The sequence below is a fragment of the Ochlerotatus camptorhynchus genome, unplaced genomic scaffold, assembly GCF_037179485.1.
Source record: "Ochlerotatus camptorhynchus isolate MF236.1 unplaced genomic scaffold, CSIRO-AGI_Acam_v1.1 ptg000158l, whole genome shotgun sequence".
NCBI classification, from domain to species: Eukaryota; Metazoa; Arthropoda; class Insecta; order Diptera; family Culicidae; genus Ochlerotatus; species Ochlerotatus camptorhynchus.
This window is the reverse complement of record NW_027040648.1, coordinates 982,605-1,000,120: the sequence shown is the minus strand read 5'-3', so window position 1 is coordinate 1,000,120 and position 17,516 is coordinate 982,605. Positions and strand designations below refer to the sequence as shown.

General features: G+C 42.5%; 1 protein-coding gene across 1 annotated transcript in view; it reads left to right on the top strand.

The window, feature by feature from the left end:
* Grip (Glutamate receptor interacting protein) overlaps positions 1–17,516 on the top strand; it is a 121,137-nt gene that overhangs the window by 15,503 nt on the left and 88,118 nt on the right. The window contains exon 2 of the mRNA XM_065222155.1: positions 8,913–9,783. Coding sequence (XP_065078227.1) covers positions 9,459–9,783 — 325 coding nt within the window. The 5' untranslated portion in view covers positions 8,913–9,458. The remainder of the gene's footprint in view (positions 1–8,912; positions 9,784–17,516) is intronic.

The following is a 17,516-nucleotide window of genomic DNA, read 5'->3' as shown; positions in this document are numbered from 1 at the left end:
ACATCAATTGCCACCCATTGACGGCAATCGAATGTGCAGGAAGGCAGCTTCCACACCTGCGTAGGATATCGCACCCATTCAACACACATGGGCCGGGACCAACGGCTTTACTTCCCTTCCGAAGGAAGACGTGACCCGAGATTTTTATGCCTCAGAAAAATCCCACCGACCTCGGCTGGGATTGAACCCAGACCCACCTAGGTTTTAACTCATGATCAAAAGCTGAGCTAGAAACGAATTATTCGTCGCGGTTTCGAAGGAATTCTTGAACCATTACCTTAATATGACTCATAAAGCGGCGCACAACGGTCTCGTACATTGTTGTGGCAATTTTTCCCCACAAATTTTTCATCTGAGCTGCAGTGATGGCTGTACCTTTTACCTTCAGTTTCCCCTTCATGATTGCCCCGAGGATTGCCCAGTAGTTTTCAATGGGCCTGAACTGGGGACAATTGGGCGGATTGAGGATTTTCGGAACAAACTGGACTCCTATGCATTGTACCATTGTTGTACTTCCCGGCTGTAGTGACAACTCGCAAGATCCGGCCAAAAGGCCACCGGACCATGTTGTGACTTGATGAAGGGCAGAATTCGTTTCTGGAGACATTCGGTTTTGTAAACATCCGAATTCATCATTTTCTCAGTGACAAAAACCTTTCTCTTCTGGCCGCAGCCAATGCGCAAATTATCCGCAAAAACAAATTTGAATCTCCCAGGGACACCTCCTCGAGCCTTCGCCTTGTAAAATTTTGGTCCTGGAAGCTGTCCGAAGTCGGCCATTTCATTATCCATAAGTATGCACCCACCGGGCTTGGTCAGCAGGTTGTCATACAGCTTTCGAGCACGGGTTCTAGCTACGGTATTCTGCTTGAGTGATCGATTTGGTTGTCTACTGGCGCAGTATGTCCACCAACGAACCGACATGCCACAGGAGCATTTCGTTTGTCCACAATTCGAATTGTCTAACGAGCGATTCGTGCTTTCAAACGGGCGATCAAATCTGTCAAACGAGGTGAGACGCAAACGTAGGCAATATTAATTATACGTGGGTTCGTGTCCTTGCTCATGGTATGACGAGATCGGATGAGTAGATGTCGGTAGTGTTTCACGTATTTTAAATATGACGTCTTGGGCACGAATTTGAAAGTAGCTTGTATGAGCTGTCACGTCGGTTCGTCGGTGGTATGCCTGTAAGCCTTCGCGGTAGCGAATTTCCTGCACTGTACTACGGGCGGCATCAAACTTTTTATTAAAATCGCGATCGGGCATACCTGGTTTGCTTCTGAAGGACCTCACGACCTTTCCATGGAGCCAGGCATGGAAAATCATTTGCATTCATTTCATACATTCATTTACATTCATTTGCCTCTATTTTTTCATCAACAGCATTCTGCGAAATGATGTATAGATCTGTATCTCCTATTTATCACGAACTAGAGCGGGTAGAACTTGTTACTGTTTTTCAGTGTATGTAAAATACATTAACTGAAAAACAGTAGTGGCTTCTGTTCGCTCTGCTTCGTCATGCATAAGAGATACGGATTTGACTTGTTAACAATAGTTGTAGCTAATAACAAAACCTACAAAAGTTCTATACATCATTTTGTAGAATGCTGTTGAAAAAAAAGTTAGGGGCAAATGAATGTAAATGAATGCACGAAATGAATGCAAATGATTTTCCATGCCTGCATGGAGCTGACGGTTGGAAGTTCCACTCCGGTGTTCACTTTGAGGCTTCCGATTCGTCGTCAAGGTTTCCCTGTACGTTTTGAGCACGTGCCATACGGTGTTTCTAGGAAAATTCAACACTTTAGACAGCTTGGACGAGGACCTCGATGGATTTTCCAGGTGACTGTGCACGATTTTTTTTTCTTCGCTCCTCTTGTTTATAGTTTATAATAGTTTTCCTGTATTTATTTACAGATATCTGTGAAAAATTCACAGATATTTGTGAAAAATTACAGCAAATCTGCAAAACTGTTTACCGAACGTTCAGCTGTTGAGATTTCGGTAAAATTTTACAGATTTCTGTATAAATTTCTAAGTGTGTATATGTGATAATCCTATGGCGGTTAAGTTTCATAAAATGAGTGTCCCTACACACTTAATCTAGTTCGGTAAAATCTCCAACAGCCGATTATCTCGGCATTTACTTTTGCTGATATCTCTGCAAAATATGTGTTTGTTAGCTGAGACCTCAGCAAAATTTTATGTGTTAGCTGAGTCTCGGCAAATGTTTTACCGAATCTCAGCAAAATAAATTGCAGAACTACTCGGCTGTTGGAATCTCGGTGAAAAAAATTAAGTGTGTACATGAGAATCACATAGCTCTTATGGGAAAAATACGATGGAAAAAATCTAAGTATGTTTTCACGTAGCATTAACGTGAAAATTATTCTGAGTGTAGCAGCGAACATATGAGTAATTTTCATTCATTCAAATCGGAAACACTCACGTCCAACCGGTTTACTTTTTGGGCTGGAAATGCTCTAAACGTTTCTTTCATTGATTTTCTCGTTGCATTACTACAGTTACGTGAAGAATTACTCCTTTTTTCAAAACAGAGGGTTGTATTAGCTCGCAAAAACAACATCGAACGCACCGAGAAATGTTAATCCAACCGAGTTGTTATTAGCAAAAGAGAAAATGGATGAAAAGAATCGATCAACGCAAACGGATCTAATGTGGGTGGCCCTTTAGGCTCTTACGATTCTGAACGCTAGAATACATTAAAAAGTTCATCGAGAGATTTGCCTTCGGCATGACTTGGGTTCAAAAAATTCGTCCCAACTAATACCAACATGCACTCTGGTTGTCTTCGTAGATAACGGGATTCTGCTGTTCTTCGCCGAGATCACGTAGCAAACGCTTGAGCCACAATATCATCTGTGTGGCTTCGGAGCGATGTCAATTATACAAGGTCTGACCCAACCGGCTTATTTGTATTAGTGAAATGTGGAAATGTTTAGTGGTGTTCGTATTTCATCGCAATGTTTATCTTTTTACACATAACAGCTGTTTTCTGTGACGACACGTCTGCTATTCGCAAAATGGAATGTTGTGCTGCCGTGACATCGTCATTCGTTTGCTCAGCAATGTTTACAACATTTTTGATTACAATACCAGCAAGCTGCCTGTTGTTCCAGACCTTGTATGATTGACATCGGCTTCGGAGAGCGCCACGCATTCTGCCCATGTGGTGGATAATGACACAGGATTATTTCGTGCACGCCCAGCTGATGGTACCATCATTGAATTTAATCCGGAGTTGGACTTTCGGTCTGCTCTGCATTAGGCCCTATCCGCGTCCGAGAAATTGATCAGGCCTTTCTGTTCGTTGTTGCTGCTCACTCGTAACCAGTGGTCCCTGGTTCCATCCAGGTAGCAAGCTAGCCACTTGAGCTCGTTCCAGTCGGTTTGTGTAGGGCAGCTCGTTTTCCTACTGAGGATGAAAACCTCTGCCGATATGTCCGGTCTTGTATTGACCGACACAAATAGCAACTGACCAACTAGCTTTTTTTAAACTGTATTATAGAGATTACTCACCCGTAATATCGATTGGACAACGTTCAAGACCGTGATAGAGGAAGCCGTGTCGTCGGTAGAAGGGCTTCCACCGTTGGAGGAATATAACTTCCTCTCCAATCTGATCTTGGACAGCGCGCTTCAAGCTCAAACTCGGCCGGTTCCTGGAACGTCTTTCCGTAGGAAACCTCCTTCCCCTTGGTGGGACCAGCAATGCACTGAGGTTTATCGTAAAAAGTCCGATGCGCTTAAGCTTTTCCGGAAACGTGGAACACCCGTGAATTTCGAAGAGTACTCTTCTCTTGAACGCGAACTCAAGAGCCTCATCAAAGCCAAGAAACGCGGATACTGGCGGCAATTCGTGGACGGATTATCGTGCGAAACGTCGATGAATACGCTTTGGAACGCGGCGCGAAGGATGCGTAACCGGTCTTCGAACAACGAGAGCGAGGAGTACTCAGATCGTTGGATTCTCAAGTTCGCGCGAAAAGTATGTCCTGATTCCGTGCCGGTACAGATGATTCCCCGCGAAACGACGAATTCGGTAGACGAGATCAGCAAGCCTTTTTCAATGCTAGAACTCTCACTCGCGCTCCTTTCGTGTGGCAATTCGGCTCCGGGAGCTGATAGAATCAAGTTCAACTTGTTGAAGAACCTCCCAGACGTCGCTAGGAGGCGCATGTTGAACTTGTTTTGTCAGTTCCTGGAGCTCAATATTGTTCCAGATGTTTGGAGGCAAGTGAGAGTAATAGCCATTAAAAAGCCTGGAAAACCCGCTTCAGATCATAACTCGTATCGTCCCATCGCGATGTTATCGTGCATTCGAAAATTGTTGGAGAAAATGATCCTTTTTCGCTTGGACAAATGGGTTGAGACGAACCACCTACTCTCAGATACTCAATTTGGATTCCGTAGGGGCAAGGGAACGAACGACTGTCTCGCGTTGCTTTCCACTGAAATTCAGTTGGCTTTTGCTAAAAAAGAGCAAATGGCTTCTGTCTTCTTGGATATTAAGGGGGCTTTTGATTCAGTGTCGGTTGAAGTCCTTTCAGACAAACTCCACGCATGTGGCCTTTCTCCATTAATTAATAACTTTTTGTACAATTTGCTGTCAGAGAAACATATGAGCTTTTCTCATGGAAACTCTACAGCTTCTCGATTTAGTTACATGGGTCTCCCCCAGGGCTCATGTTAGGGCCCCATTTTGTATAATTTCTACGTCAGAGAAATTGACAATTCTCTAAGTGACAACTGCACGTTGAGACAACTTGCAGATGATGGCGTAGTGTCTACGACAGGGCCCAAAGGGGTCAACCTGCAAGGACCCTTACAGGATACCTTAGACAATTTGTCTACTTGGGCTATCCAGCTAGGTATCGAATTCTCCACGGAGAAAACTGAGTTGGTCGTTTTTTCTAGGAAGCATAGCCCAGCACAACCAAAGCTTCAACTTTTGGGTACACCGATCACTCATTCCATGTCTTTCAAATATCTTGGGGTCTGGTTCGATTCCAAATGCACCTGGAGATCCCACATTGAGTATCTGAGACGAAAATGCCAACAAAGGATCAATTTTCTCCGAACAGTAGCTCATCCGCAAGATCTTCTAACGTTGTACCGGATAACGATTTTATCGGTTTTAGAATACGATAGTTTTTGTTTCCCGTCGGTGGCTAAAACTCACATCATCAAACTGGAACGTATCCAGTATCGTTGTCTTCGTATCGCATTAGGATGCATGCACTCGACTCATACGATGAGTCTAGAAGTGTTGGCGGGCATGTTGCCACTATCGGATCGGTTTTCGGAATTGTCCCTCAGACTCCTCACCCGTTGTGAAGTTATGAACCCACTGGTAATCGAAAACTTTGAAAAGCTTCTTGAGCTGAACCCTCAAACTCGTTTTATGTCATTGTACTACGTGTACATAACACTGGATGTCAGCCCTTCACAGCATAATCCTCATCGTGTATGCTTCTCCGACTTCGGCAATTCAGTTAGTTTTGATTTATCTATGACGGGAGATTCGTGGGATCCCAGAACATCATCGTTCCATGATTGTTCCGTCAATTTATGCTGCAAAGTTTGGCCAAGTTGATTCCGCAAGATCGTTCTTCACAGATGGATCATTAATAGAGGCGTCCGCTGGTTTTGGTATTTATAGCGAATTTCATAGCGCCTCTCGAATGCTTCAAGCTCCTTGTTCCGTATATGTTGCTGAGCTGGCGGCAATATACTATACGCTAGAAACGATCGCCTCACTTCCACCAGATCACTATTTTATTTTTACGGATAGTCTCAGTTCTGTCGAGGCTATTCGCTCTATGAGGCCGGTAAAGCACTCCTCGTATTTTCTCATGAAAATACGAGAGTTTCTAAGTGCTTTATCTTTAAGATCTTTTGTCATCACCTTTGCATGGGTCCCATCTCATTGCTCGATTCCGGGTAATGAGCTGGCGGACTCACTTGCTAAGGTGGGCGCTATGGAAGGCGATATTTACGATCGACAAATCGCCTACGATGAATTTTTCTTCATTTATCGTCAACAGTCACTCGTCAGCTGGCAGAATAAATGGAGTGAAGGAAGTTTGGGACGATGGCTATATTCGATCATCCCTAAGGTGTCGAAGAGTCCTTGGTTCAAGGGGTTGGATGTGGGTCGAGACTTCATTCGTATGATGTCTCGCCTCATGTCAATCCACTACTCGTTAAACGCTCACTTGTTCCGTGTTGGGCTGGGGGACAGCAATCTCTGTGAATGTGGACAAGGTTACCAGGACGCAGATCACATTATTTGGTCTTGTGCTCAGCATCGCGGAGTCAGATCTGAACTGTACGATTCCCTTCGGGCTCGAGGTAGACAACCTAATGTTCCAGTTCGAGATATTTTGGGTAGACGCGATCTGGAGTATATGAAACTTATATATGTTTTCTTTAAGAATATTAACCTTGGATTGTAAGTTTGACTAACCTTGTGTTTAGTTTTTGTTTTGTTCGTGTGGGTTTTTTTTTTAATGTTTGTTTCTGTAATAATTGTAATTACACTGTGGATACCAAATTGAATAGGAATAAGTTCATGTTTTAAGAATAATGAAATATTTGTATCGTAAATCATAACTAAAACCTCCTCCTCCCTCTCCCCATCCTTATGGATGTAAATCTCTACTAACCTCGAGATGACCGCGAGTAATCGGTTCAGTTCCTTTAAATCTAGATTTAAGAAATCAATTATGTATAACGCAAATGATACCTTGGCTCTGTAAAGTTTATGCGATTGAGCCTGTACAAATAAATTCATTATTAAAAAAAAAAAATGTTTCACACACAGTCTGACGTATGCGTACGGGATTTTACGTTGAAGTTTTTCTGTAGTCCTTCGGTCGTTCCTGCTGGCTGAAGTCGTCGTATACCAAAATGAAGCACCATAGGCTATCTTCTTTCTTCCGATACAGACATGGATCGGAATCACACCACTTGAAGCCTTGCCGTAGTAGCTCCGGATGCAGTTTCTGGTTCCAAGACCTCGCAGCGTGCTTCAGACCGTATAAACTTTTCTTGAGACGTAACACCTAGTGCTCTTGTCCATGAACACTGAACCCAGGAGGCTGTCTGAGGTAATTCTCCTCCTCAGTCAGTACAGTACCGATTCCATTGCCTACCGTGCACATGCTGCTATCAAGCGGTTGGAGGAGTGTCATAAGCAAGAGTTTCGACGCGAGTAGTTTATTAACTCTTGAAAATGCTTGATGTTGGGGTGTAATGTTGAACGAAATCTACTGCTAGTCATGGGAAGCTTGGTTCTATCTAATCCTCAGAAAAACCTTGAACTTTCCCGAACAGTCTTTTCTGAGAAGTTCAAGTTTTACCTTTTCAGGTTAACAAGATACAGCCGTTTTTATTGACACAAAGGTCGGTCTATTTTGGCTTGATTTATTTCACTTTGGCTAGTCTATACATTTGGATTAAAAAAGACCACTAATTAAGGGTGGTACAAAACATTTCAAGATGCCACAGGAGTTGTCAAGCTGACTTCCCAACTTAGATAAGTTGTTTATCATTATAATATGAAGGTATGGAAGCATGATCGGAACCCTCGTCGGAATCCACAGGGAAATCAAAGAACATAGCCAGAAATCTATCACAGTTTCAGCTCGCAGCAAAAGCTGATAATGTACTATGTAAGTCTTCCACGTTGTCCTATTTACTCAACATATCTCAGTTATCCTGGACACCAGTAGTTTTGCTAATTTTCTGAATGATCATTTCGTCACGTCATGTAAAAAATGCTTTGGATAAAAATCGGTGATGAATTATCACTTATTCACTGAATTCCGGAGATTTGATATTTTGATTAGAATTCGATTCAACTAAATAATAATAATGATTAATTCAGAAACACATTTCCGTTGAATCGGTTGTATTGCAGAACAAGAATAATTATAGATTCTTCACCGTGCCACACACATCCTGTTAATATGTATTACGAGCACACAAATGGTAAATATTGTAGTTAAATAACACTTAAAAGTTCGCATTGATCGCATTTATGTTTTGATTCAAATGATTCTGAAGCATTGTTGTTTTCGTTTATGATCTGGTATGAACATCATGCTGTATCACGCTAGCGTAATGTGAACACCTCCATATCACGTGATATAGAGCGTAATGAGAACAGGGTATAACACTGAAATACCTAGCGAAAGCCAACGGGTTGGGCTTGGTCAAGATCGCAGAAGCGAATTCAATTCGACATCAGATCAGCCTCTTTCCAACATTATATTTACACAAAACAAAAACTTATTTTTTTTCGCTTGGACGTGACTTCCCACCGGACGACCCGACACGATCCTGCCACGATCAATTCTTGAATGAAAAATTTGTAAAACCCATCGCCGACGTCGGTCGTGGTTGTCGCGACGCGGGGCACGCGTGGGTGGACACTTTTCTTATTCCCTCTTCGACAGAGTAGTTTATTTTGCCCCATCGTGGCTGTCGCACGCGAAAGTGGTCAATCGCGGGAGGAGAGTTAATTAATGTCCAAATACATGGCAAGCAAGAAGAAAAAGCGATCGTTACGTTATGGGGCCCACAAAAAAAAAAAAAAAAAACAAAAAGAAGGTAGATCGGTCGTTGGTACCTCTACTTTATGGCGGGAGACTTGGGTTATGAAATAGTCGTCGTCGTTTGGTCGGTTGCAAGGGACGGCGCAGTGATTTTTCTTTTTTCCTCGGAGAAGGGTCTTAAAAATAGACATTTGGCGCTTGGAAAATTATGACAAGAAGGTGAAGACTGCCGAAGAATACGCAGGAGAGTGGTCGGTCTCTGAATGGGGCTTGCGGTGCAGCGTGGTGTTCTTTTTTTTCATTAGAAAATGGTCTTTTTTTCAGAGTGGAAATTCATTCAGCGATTTTGTAGAACACACGGAAAAAACAAACATTGTAGTAAAGCATAAGTCAAACAACAATGGCGGACGGTCAGTCATTTTAGCAACATGGCGGCAGCGAGGAGTGCGTCGTTTTTGACAAGCTGGTAGTCGATGAAGACACCTCCAGTAGGCGGTGGGGTACTCAAAACAAACAGTGTAGTGATTTGTTGACGTTGCGAGGCAGGGATGTCGCTTTTACGACGGGATTTTATTTGCGCTCATCGCGAATAAAAGTGGTGAATAACCTATTAAAAAAAGCGCAAAGTTGTTGACGGATTGATTTTCAAGCTGGCGACGGAAATCCGTGCGTGCGTTCGCAGAAAATCTGTTCAAGTGAAATTCGTACAATTCCTAGAAGCAATCGAATAGCGCAAAAAAAAAAGTCGGAAGGAAATAACAGTGAAAAGCAATTTTCCCACCGCAAGGATAAATCTCCCAAAATAAAAAAAAAAGACCGCATTGAGAAGGGAAGAGTTGTGCCAAAAAAACACGAGTTGTGCGAAAAACCATGAAACTGTGGAAATCGAAGAAAAGTTCCTCCGGCTCCGGCTCGGGCTCGGGCAGCAGTAGCAGCAGCAGTTGCGTTCCCAGTGCCGGCGGAAGTGGCAAGGGAGGGACATTATCGAAAAGCTGCAATTTCAATAGCCACAGCAGCAACAACAGCTTCGAGGATAATAGCGTCGAGACGTCGTTCATCAACCCGACGACGGGCGGTGGTGGAGTGGCGACGGCAGCAATAACCACCGCTGGGACGCCGTCGGCTGGTCTGATGCAGTCGGCATCGGTGGCAGGAACAGGAGCAGGAGCAGGCACCACCGGGAGCATGATGTCGGGTGAGTTGGCATTATTTTTGGGCTTTTTGTTTCGCACGCTGCTGCTAGCCGGGTTGGAATCGCTTGTGACGGCGAGCATATTTTCAGAAAAACGTTTGGAGCTTCGCTCGTTGTAACATTATGTTCTTGATGATGACGATGATATCTCCCAAGATTATTACAGCAGCATTAATTCCTCTAAACAATGAAGACAAAATTTGTATTGTCATTGTGTCGTACCGTTTAGGTTCCTGTGCTTGGGGCTTTGTTTTGAGGTCATACCGAAGCGCGCGCCAGTCGGTCGCAATGTTCCGGTCGAATTAATCTGTGTACATATCTGTAGGTATGTACTTGGCTTCACGAAGGCGCATGTATTCGTTGAACCATGAAATTGTGCATTTATTTCCTATTGCTGAGCTTGAGAGTTGAATTCAGTAGCTCTCGACGTATCCGTCGTTGGATGACGGGATGGCCAAAAACAATGCCCACACGGCTAATTGAGTTAATTTCTGGGATAATTTTCGTGCCATTAAGCTTTCATTGAAGTGATTGTAAATTATGAACTCACTCACTCACTCATGTCACACATATCTCCTGCGCATCTCCAGTGAACGTGAAATACTTTCATTTTGGTGGCTGCTTGCTTTTGCCTTAACCTGGGCACAGGTCAGATTTCTGTCGATTTGCTTGGTTTCTTTGTTGATGTCCAGCTGGTTTCCAATGCACTGTTCGCTTGCAGATTTCGTCCTCGGATTTCCGTTGATATTGGCTTCTGATGATTCGACGATGGAGCTCGGAGTTTGAGATCCAGTTGTGAGGTCACCAAGCACGTTCTCTCTAACTTTTAGAAGTTTGGTTTGGAAGCATGATTAAAGTTTGCAGGTTAGGCTTCAAGTTGAGTTAGAGCAGCCTTTTTTATTTTGTTGCAAACGATCCACTTTGAAAAAGCCTGCCAACTTACGATGCTTCGTAATATTTAAATCATACATTTTATGGATTATATATATCTTTTGAGCATCAGCATAATTTGAAAAATTGTTAGACTCATTCCAGGTGATGGGACAACTAGATTTTCAGTTCGTGATTAGTTTTAAACCTATACTGAACTTCTTACTATGGTAATGTTATGTGCAGTAATAGAAAGTAGACATGATTTACTTTGTTTTCCAATCAATAGCTACGAATATAGTCACTAATAAATGCTACTGGAAGTAAAACACTGCATGATGTGACAACGTGAGCTGAAAATGGCATTTTTTTTTAAATTTAGCTCTGTTTTTTGAGAAATTTTGCGATAAAGAAATATGTCTTGAAATTAGTAGGATAGTTTCAAACATGTGTTTAAAATTTTTGGTAAATTAATTAAATAAATTATAATTAAAAGTAATAAACGACAGAAAATTTGAAATGTAGTTGAATAGTAGTGGTGCATAATTTCATGGAATGTGTCATTATTATGCAACTTACCTTATAAGAAACGGTTTCCCCCTCTCCAACTGCGGGGGTGATTCCAAGATTAGAAGTGCGCTTTGTCGGGCCACAGATAGCCCAGTCGATAATGACACGGAGCAAGCCGGATTGGATTTCCGCTCCGGTCTAAGAAATCTTTCGCAATTTCCAGGCCAAAAAAAAAATCAGACTGGTCCTGCTTCGATTTGCATGAAACTTTGGACATTTTTTTTTTGTTTTGGTCAATCATTTACATTTGAGCTAAACTTTTGAATCTCTGTTGTAGGAATTAATAATTCATTTTTAGGAAAAATATACATTGGAAATGCTATCTAACATGAAGCTTTAGTGTGATAATTTATTAGCTAGAGAATGGTCTTAGAAGAGGGTAGGTAGATAGTTCCGTTAGAGTACGGCAGTATGAAAATTGAATATAAGTTGAAAATGAGCGAAGGGTTATTAATGCGACAGTACAAAGTCAAACGCACTTGGGGCTTTATACCCTGTTCTCATTACGCTCTATATCAAGTGATATAGAGTGATTCGTGATATAGCAGCTATATCATGTTCTATATTACGTGATATCCCATACAAACGATTTGTCAATCTATATCATGAATAGTTCTTGATATAGCTCATATCATGTTGTGTACTTGATAAAATCCTGAAAAGTAGTGACTGGCAACCAGGCCACGATACAGCTGGTTGCTATTTTTTGGCTTCTCTTGAAGGGACAAACGGGAGACTCCAAACGAAGTATACGGTTTAACAGGAAAAACGGAGGAAAGTTTATTTAAACGTCTGTACTACACGAAGTGCGATTGTGGAATGAACAGTTATTAATTTTCACAAACAGGTAACGGGTCGTTGCCAGGGAGGGCTTCCCAACAACTTAACAGGGGAAAGCGACGGCTGATTGCCTACTACGCCAACACCCCCTCTCAATCGGCCATTCCAAGGCCTTGGCACAGCTTCTCCATGCGCACCGCGTCCACCGGTTTGGTGAACAAATCCGCCAGTTGCTTCTCGGTACTGATATACTTCACCGCTACACGTCCATTCGCAATGTGGTCCCGTTTTCGTCCCTTTCAAATACCGTACTATACGCTTGAGGCATTGCCAATGGTTAACTGTTGGGTTCTGTTGGTAACGGCCCAGAAATCCGACGGGGAAACACAAATCAGGCCTGGTGCACAGCATTACGTACATAATTGTGCCCAGCATTACGTACATAATTGTGCCCAGCAGCTCACGGTACGGTTCTTGGGTTGACTCACCATCACGAGAAACACCAGGTTCTTCTCCATAGGCGTCTTGGTCGGGTTACAATCCGTCATCTTAAAGCGTATCAATATTTTGTCGATATTCGTTTCTTGAGAGAGTTTCATGGAATTCGACTGATCTCACCGCAGTCCGTCATCTTGAACGTCGAACTCAGGGCTTTCTTCAGATTTACAATCGTTTCAATCTTCCTCCAACGACAGCTCAAGCTCGTACAGGCTGCCTCGCAGGTGTCCAGTGGCCAGTGACTTACCACTTTTCTTCAGAACTGCTACGTTTCCAGAGAACAAGACATCGATCCCAGCATTGGCCATCTTCCTGACGGATATCAGGTTTTCACGTAGTTCTGGAACGTAGAGCACATTCTTCAGATTGAAATGTACACCTTTGTTGCTGTTCACCAATCTGTTCAGCAAGCATAGCTTCTCCTTCCTTGGCGACCTTGTTCTCCACGCGACTGGTCATCTTCTTCAGGGCAGCAAAAACGAACTTGTCGCCAACCAGGTGGTCACTGCACCCGGAATCAAGCTTGAAAAGGATTCGTCCAGGCCGCTTTTCCGCAATGTTTGCATCGGCCATGAAACTGATGGCATCCTTCTTCGCTGAATTGTCTTCACGCTGGCGACAATCCTGTTTCATGTGGCCGCGACGCCCGCATTTGTGGCACTTACCGAGGAATTTCTGGGACTTCTTTTGGGATCTTGAGTCACCCGAGAACGCTGCCGACTTGTCTTCAACTGCCGGTCGGATCGCTTCCTTTCTTCAGCCAATAGACGCTGCTTGACGAGGTCCAAATTCAGGTCTTCTTCCGCAAAGTTCTCCAGGGCCGTGACTAGGGGATCGAAAGAGTCTGGAAGCGTGAAGAAAAGCTGCGACACCAGATCACTTTCCGCCAGAGTTGCTCCGGTCGTCTTCAATTTTCTCCGCAAACGAGCCAACTGCTTCCGTACTAACGTTTGGCTCGCGACAGACTTCTTCGCATAAGCCGCCTCCAGACTGACCCACATCTCCTTCGTGGTCGCCGTCTCTCGAACGATCTCGAGGCATTCGTCCGACAGGCAACCCACCAGCAACGCCTTGGAGATCCGGTCCGTTTCTTCAAACTTCTTCTTTGCAGCTTGTTCCGTTGGAGCCACCTCGGTCAGCACATCCGCGACGCCTTTGGCTTCCAGGAACAGGCGCACTCGATAACTCCAGTTTTGGAAGTCAGCTCCGCTTCCACGCAGCAACGGGATGGACTGAAGGACGAAACATCCTTCGCGGTGGTGCCCATAACCTCTTGAAGGGACAAACGGGAGACTCCAAACGAAGTATACGGTTTAACAGGAAAAACGGAGAAAAGTTTATTTAAACGTCTGTACTACACGAGGGAGAGCTTCCCAACAACGTAACAGGGGAAAGCGCCAACAGCTTCAAATGTCACTTTTCCGTCGAGTCAATAAAAACATTTAAAAAAATCCGAACTGGCAGTTTCAAGCAACCGTTCTAAATCTCCTGACCCACCTACCCGAGATGAAGTTCTTCCGCAATCAATACCATCGGATTGGCTCCATTCAACTGTCGTCAACTAATGGAAGGTTTCACGGTGGTGATCGCCTTCGGAGTGTGCCCGTCGAACAAAAAATGTAGCAAATCAAAGATTTTCTCCGGTACCCAACCAAAACGTCCCGTCACCAGAACGGACGCCGTTTTGTGTCGACTGCCCTGGTACCGTAGGAGGAAATCAAGAAGCTCTCCCGATGGGAAGTCATCAACATCAACGTGAAAGTTGGTAAATAAGAGATTGTTCACGAGCGTGATCCAACTGTAATCAATGGTGCTGAGCGCTGCGCATATTGTTTCCGCCTCAGACGTTCGATGATACTAAAAAGATCCGTATTTAAAGAATGCCCATGTGGGCTTTCCTTTCCTTGCTCTGGCTGTCCTGTGTAGCCTGCAAAATCCAGGAAGCCATCGTTTTGAAAGTGAAAATGCAGCGTTGAACAGCTTTCCATTTGTATGATATGAAACTGGTCAGGCTGCAGCAAATATTTCGATGCTCATTGGTCAAAAGTATCCGGATCTCCTCGGTACTGGCTTCGTACGCTCTGAAAGCTTCCACACGATACCGCCGTCAGAATAGGTTTAGCAAGGATAGGTTAGCAAACTCAAATCCCTGATGCGGCACATGCAAACAATAACAAAGTTGTTCTTTTTTCTCACTTTCATAAATGACAAACTATATTAAGTCACCGTAATGTGAACACCTCAACTTGATATCGATATCATTTCGTTATATCACGTGATATAAAGCGTAATGAGAACGAGGTATTAGGTAGTGATGAAACGTCGCTAGAACTATTCCACAGCTGCAGACAGTATATGAGTCAAGCGCACATTTTTTTGCCTGTAGATTTGAAGACATACCTCAAATCTCTGTGTACATGGTACGCGTTATGCAAAGAAGTGTGCGTACTGTCGCATTAATGACCCTTCGCTCATTTTCAACTTTTATTCAATTTTCATACTGCTGTACTCTAACGAAACTATATACCTAACCTCCATTCCATTCCAGACCATTCTCTAGCTTATAAATTAAAACACTAAAGCTTCACGTTAGATAGGATTTCCAACCAATTTTGAAAATGGGAAACTTCGCGTATGAAGTAACATAAAAACACTTCGAATTTAAAATATAAATGTTTATTTTTTTTAGTTATTTTGGGTACAAAATAGAAAAAAAGTGGAGTGAAAGAGGATGGCCTTTTTTGGGATTGGGTGAACAGAGAATACCTTTCTCCTCAACGCATTTCTTCATGTTCCGCACTAACCGCTCGGATGACTCAAACTCGTCTGAGGATTATCAATCACAAATCATTAGTTTCAAATTCTGTTTTAGATCAATTCAACTTACTTTAAATTTTGCGCATTATTTATTTATTTATTTATTTATTTATTTATTTATTATTTTTTTTATTTATTATGATTTTTACTAATGAAGTCGAACTTATTTAAAATAGTTCTAAAGGGTGTCCCACATCAAATTGCATCACGGAAAAAAGCGCTGTAAAAAAATTACCAAGTTGACCGATCTTTTTCAAACTTTCAGACAATAAAATATAACCCATTAGTAAGATTTTGGCATATTTACTTCATTCAACTTCAATACCATCATAACCGTACGCTCTCACCTTACGCTTAATTCCACTCATTAGGTTCTGAACAACATCTGGCTTCAGCTTCTTCTGTACGGAAACCCCATTTTTCTTCATGTTTTCCTCAGATTGATCTCCTTGGGATGCTTCCGTAGTGCCTGTTTCATGATAGCCCAGTATTTTTCGATGGGCCTTAGTTCCGGTGCGTGGGGGGAGTTCATGTCATTGGGTACGAAAGTGACCCCGTTGGCTTCGTACCACTCCAGGACAACATTTGAATAGTGGCACGAAGCTAGATCCGGCCAGATGATCCAAGAGGAAGCAGACGCTTCTGTAGACACTCCTTGAGGTAGATCTCCCCGTTTACAGTCCCGGGTAGTCACGAACGGCGCACTCCGTTTGCCACATGAGCAGATCGCTTGCCAAATCATGTATTTTTTTGGCAAACTTTGAAAGTTTCTGCTTCTTTACTTCCTCCGGAACATCAAACTTGTGCTGGACGGTGAAGAACAGTAGCCCCGGAAGCTGCCGGAAGTCCGCTTTGACGCTGTTCATGCTGGAGAGTTATAACATGTTATAACGGTTATCAAATAATTGCAACACAGAAACCACCATCAAGATAGCGCTATAACATGTTATATCTCTGTAGTCTGAACGTACTATAACACGCACACTTGCTCAATCCCATTTTCAAGTGCCAATTTTGCTATCTTCACTTTCGCTTCAGCCAAAAAGTTTGGTTTGTTATTGTTATCCTCACTTTTCGACCATCAATAAGGTGATCCAAAAGACGTTTCTCAGTGGAACTAATAGCTATAAATCTAGAGTGTGTGAGTGATCTGGTGTTTATGGTGCTGAATGTAAACATAAACAAAGCAGAAATTTATATGAGAATAAACTGCCAGTTCTACTGTGATCTGTCAACTGTCAAAAGTTCTTGGTAGACAAAAAAGTCAGCTGATCGCAACTGTCTCGTGGACAGCCTTATTGACTTCTCGACGCAGTATCTCACTAATACAACCTAGCTAGCGTAGCCGTGTAAAATCGATTTGTTTATTATTTTCAACCACGAAATCAGATGTCAAAGTGTTCGACTTGACAGCGGTTTGTTTTTTTTTATTTTAAACCAGCAAAATGCATGTATTAGTGAAACTTCTCACTAATACTACCGGTCGTAGAGAACTCTATACTCGTGCACATTAGACTGATGCAAAATTTGAAATTTTCGCTCCACAGTACTCAAACGGTTCCAAATTGGGCCCTGATTAGCCTCCCAAAATTTGAACTCATTTAGTGAGAAACTGACTTGGCACAAACCATTTGAAGTTTATATGGGAATTACTATGGAGAAACCATAATTTCGGTTCATATCTATCTCAAAATTCACCAGTTCACTCTACTTTAAAAAATGATAGCTGAGCTTATTGAAAATTTTCTCATCTTCAACTTTTCGATCAAATGTAAGGAACAAAAATTATTAATGATTCAAGTCACAGATGTCTTATGATTATGCTCAATCAACTGTTCAGCAGGCAACATTGGTGTTTATGGCGCGTAGAATAGAGGACAAAAATCATGGCTACTATGTCACACTGCAGAATACAGTGTTGCCCACAATACAGTTGCTTAATCTTGCCATAAGATTATCAATGTCTTAAACAATTAATAACTATTTAATTTGACGTTTGGCTGAAAAACTATTGCCTGCAAAGTTGTAGCTTATAAAAATTCCTATCAGAATAGTAATAGAATTTGTTAACAGTACAATATGTAAAAAGGCTAGAAGACAATGAACAAAAAATTTTGTTCTCCCATAGTACTTTCCATATAAACTTCAAATGGTTTGTGCCAAGTCAGTTTCTTATCAAATGAGTTTAAACTTTCGGAGGC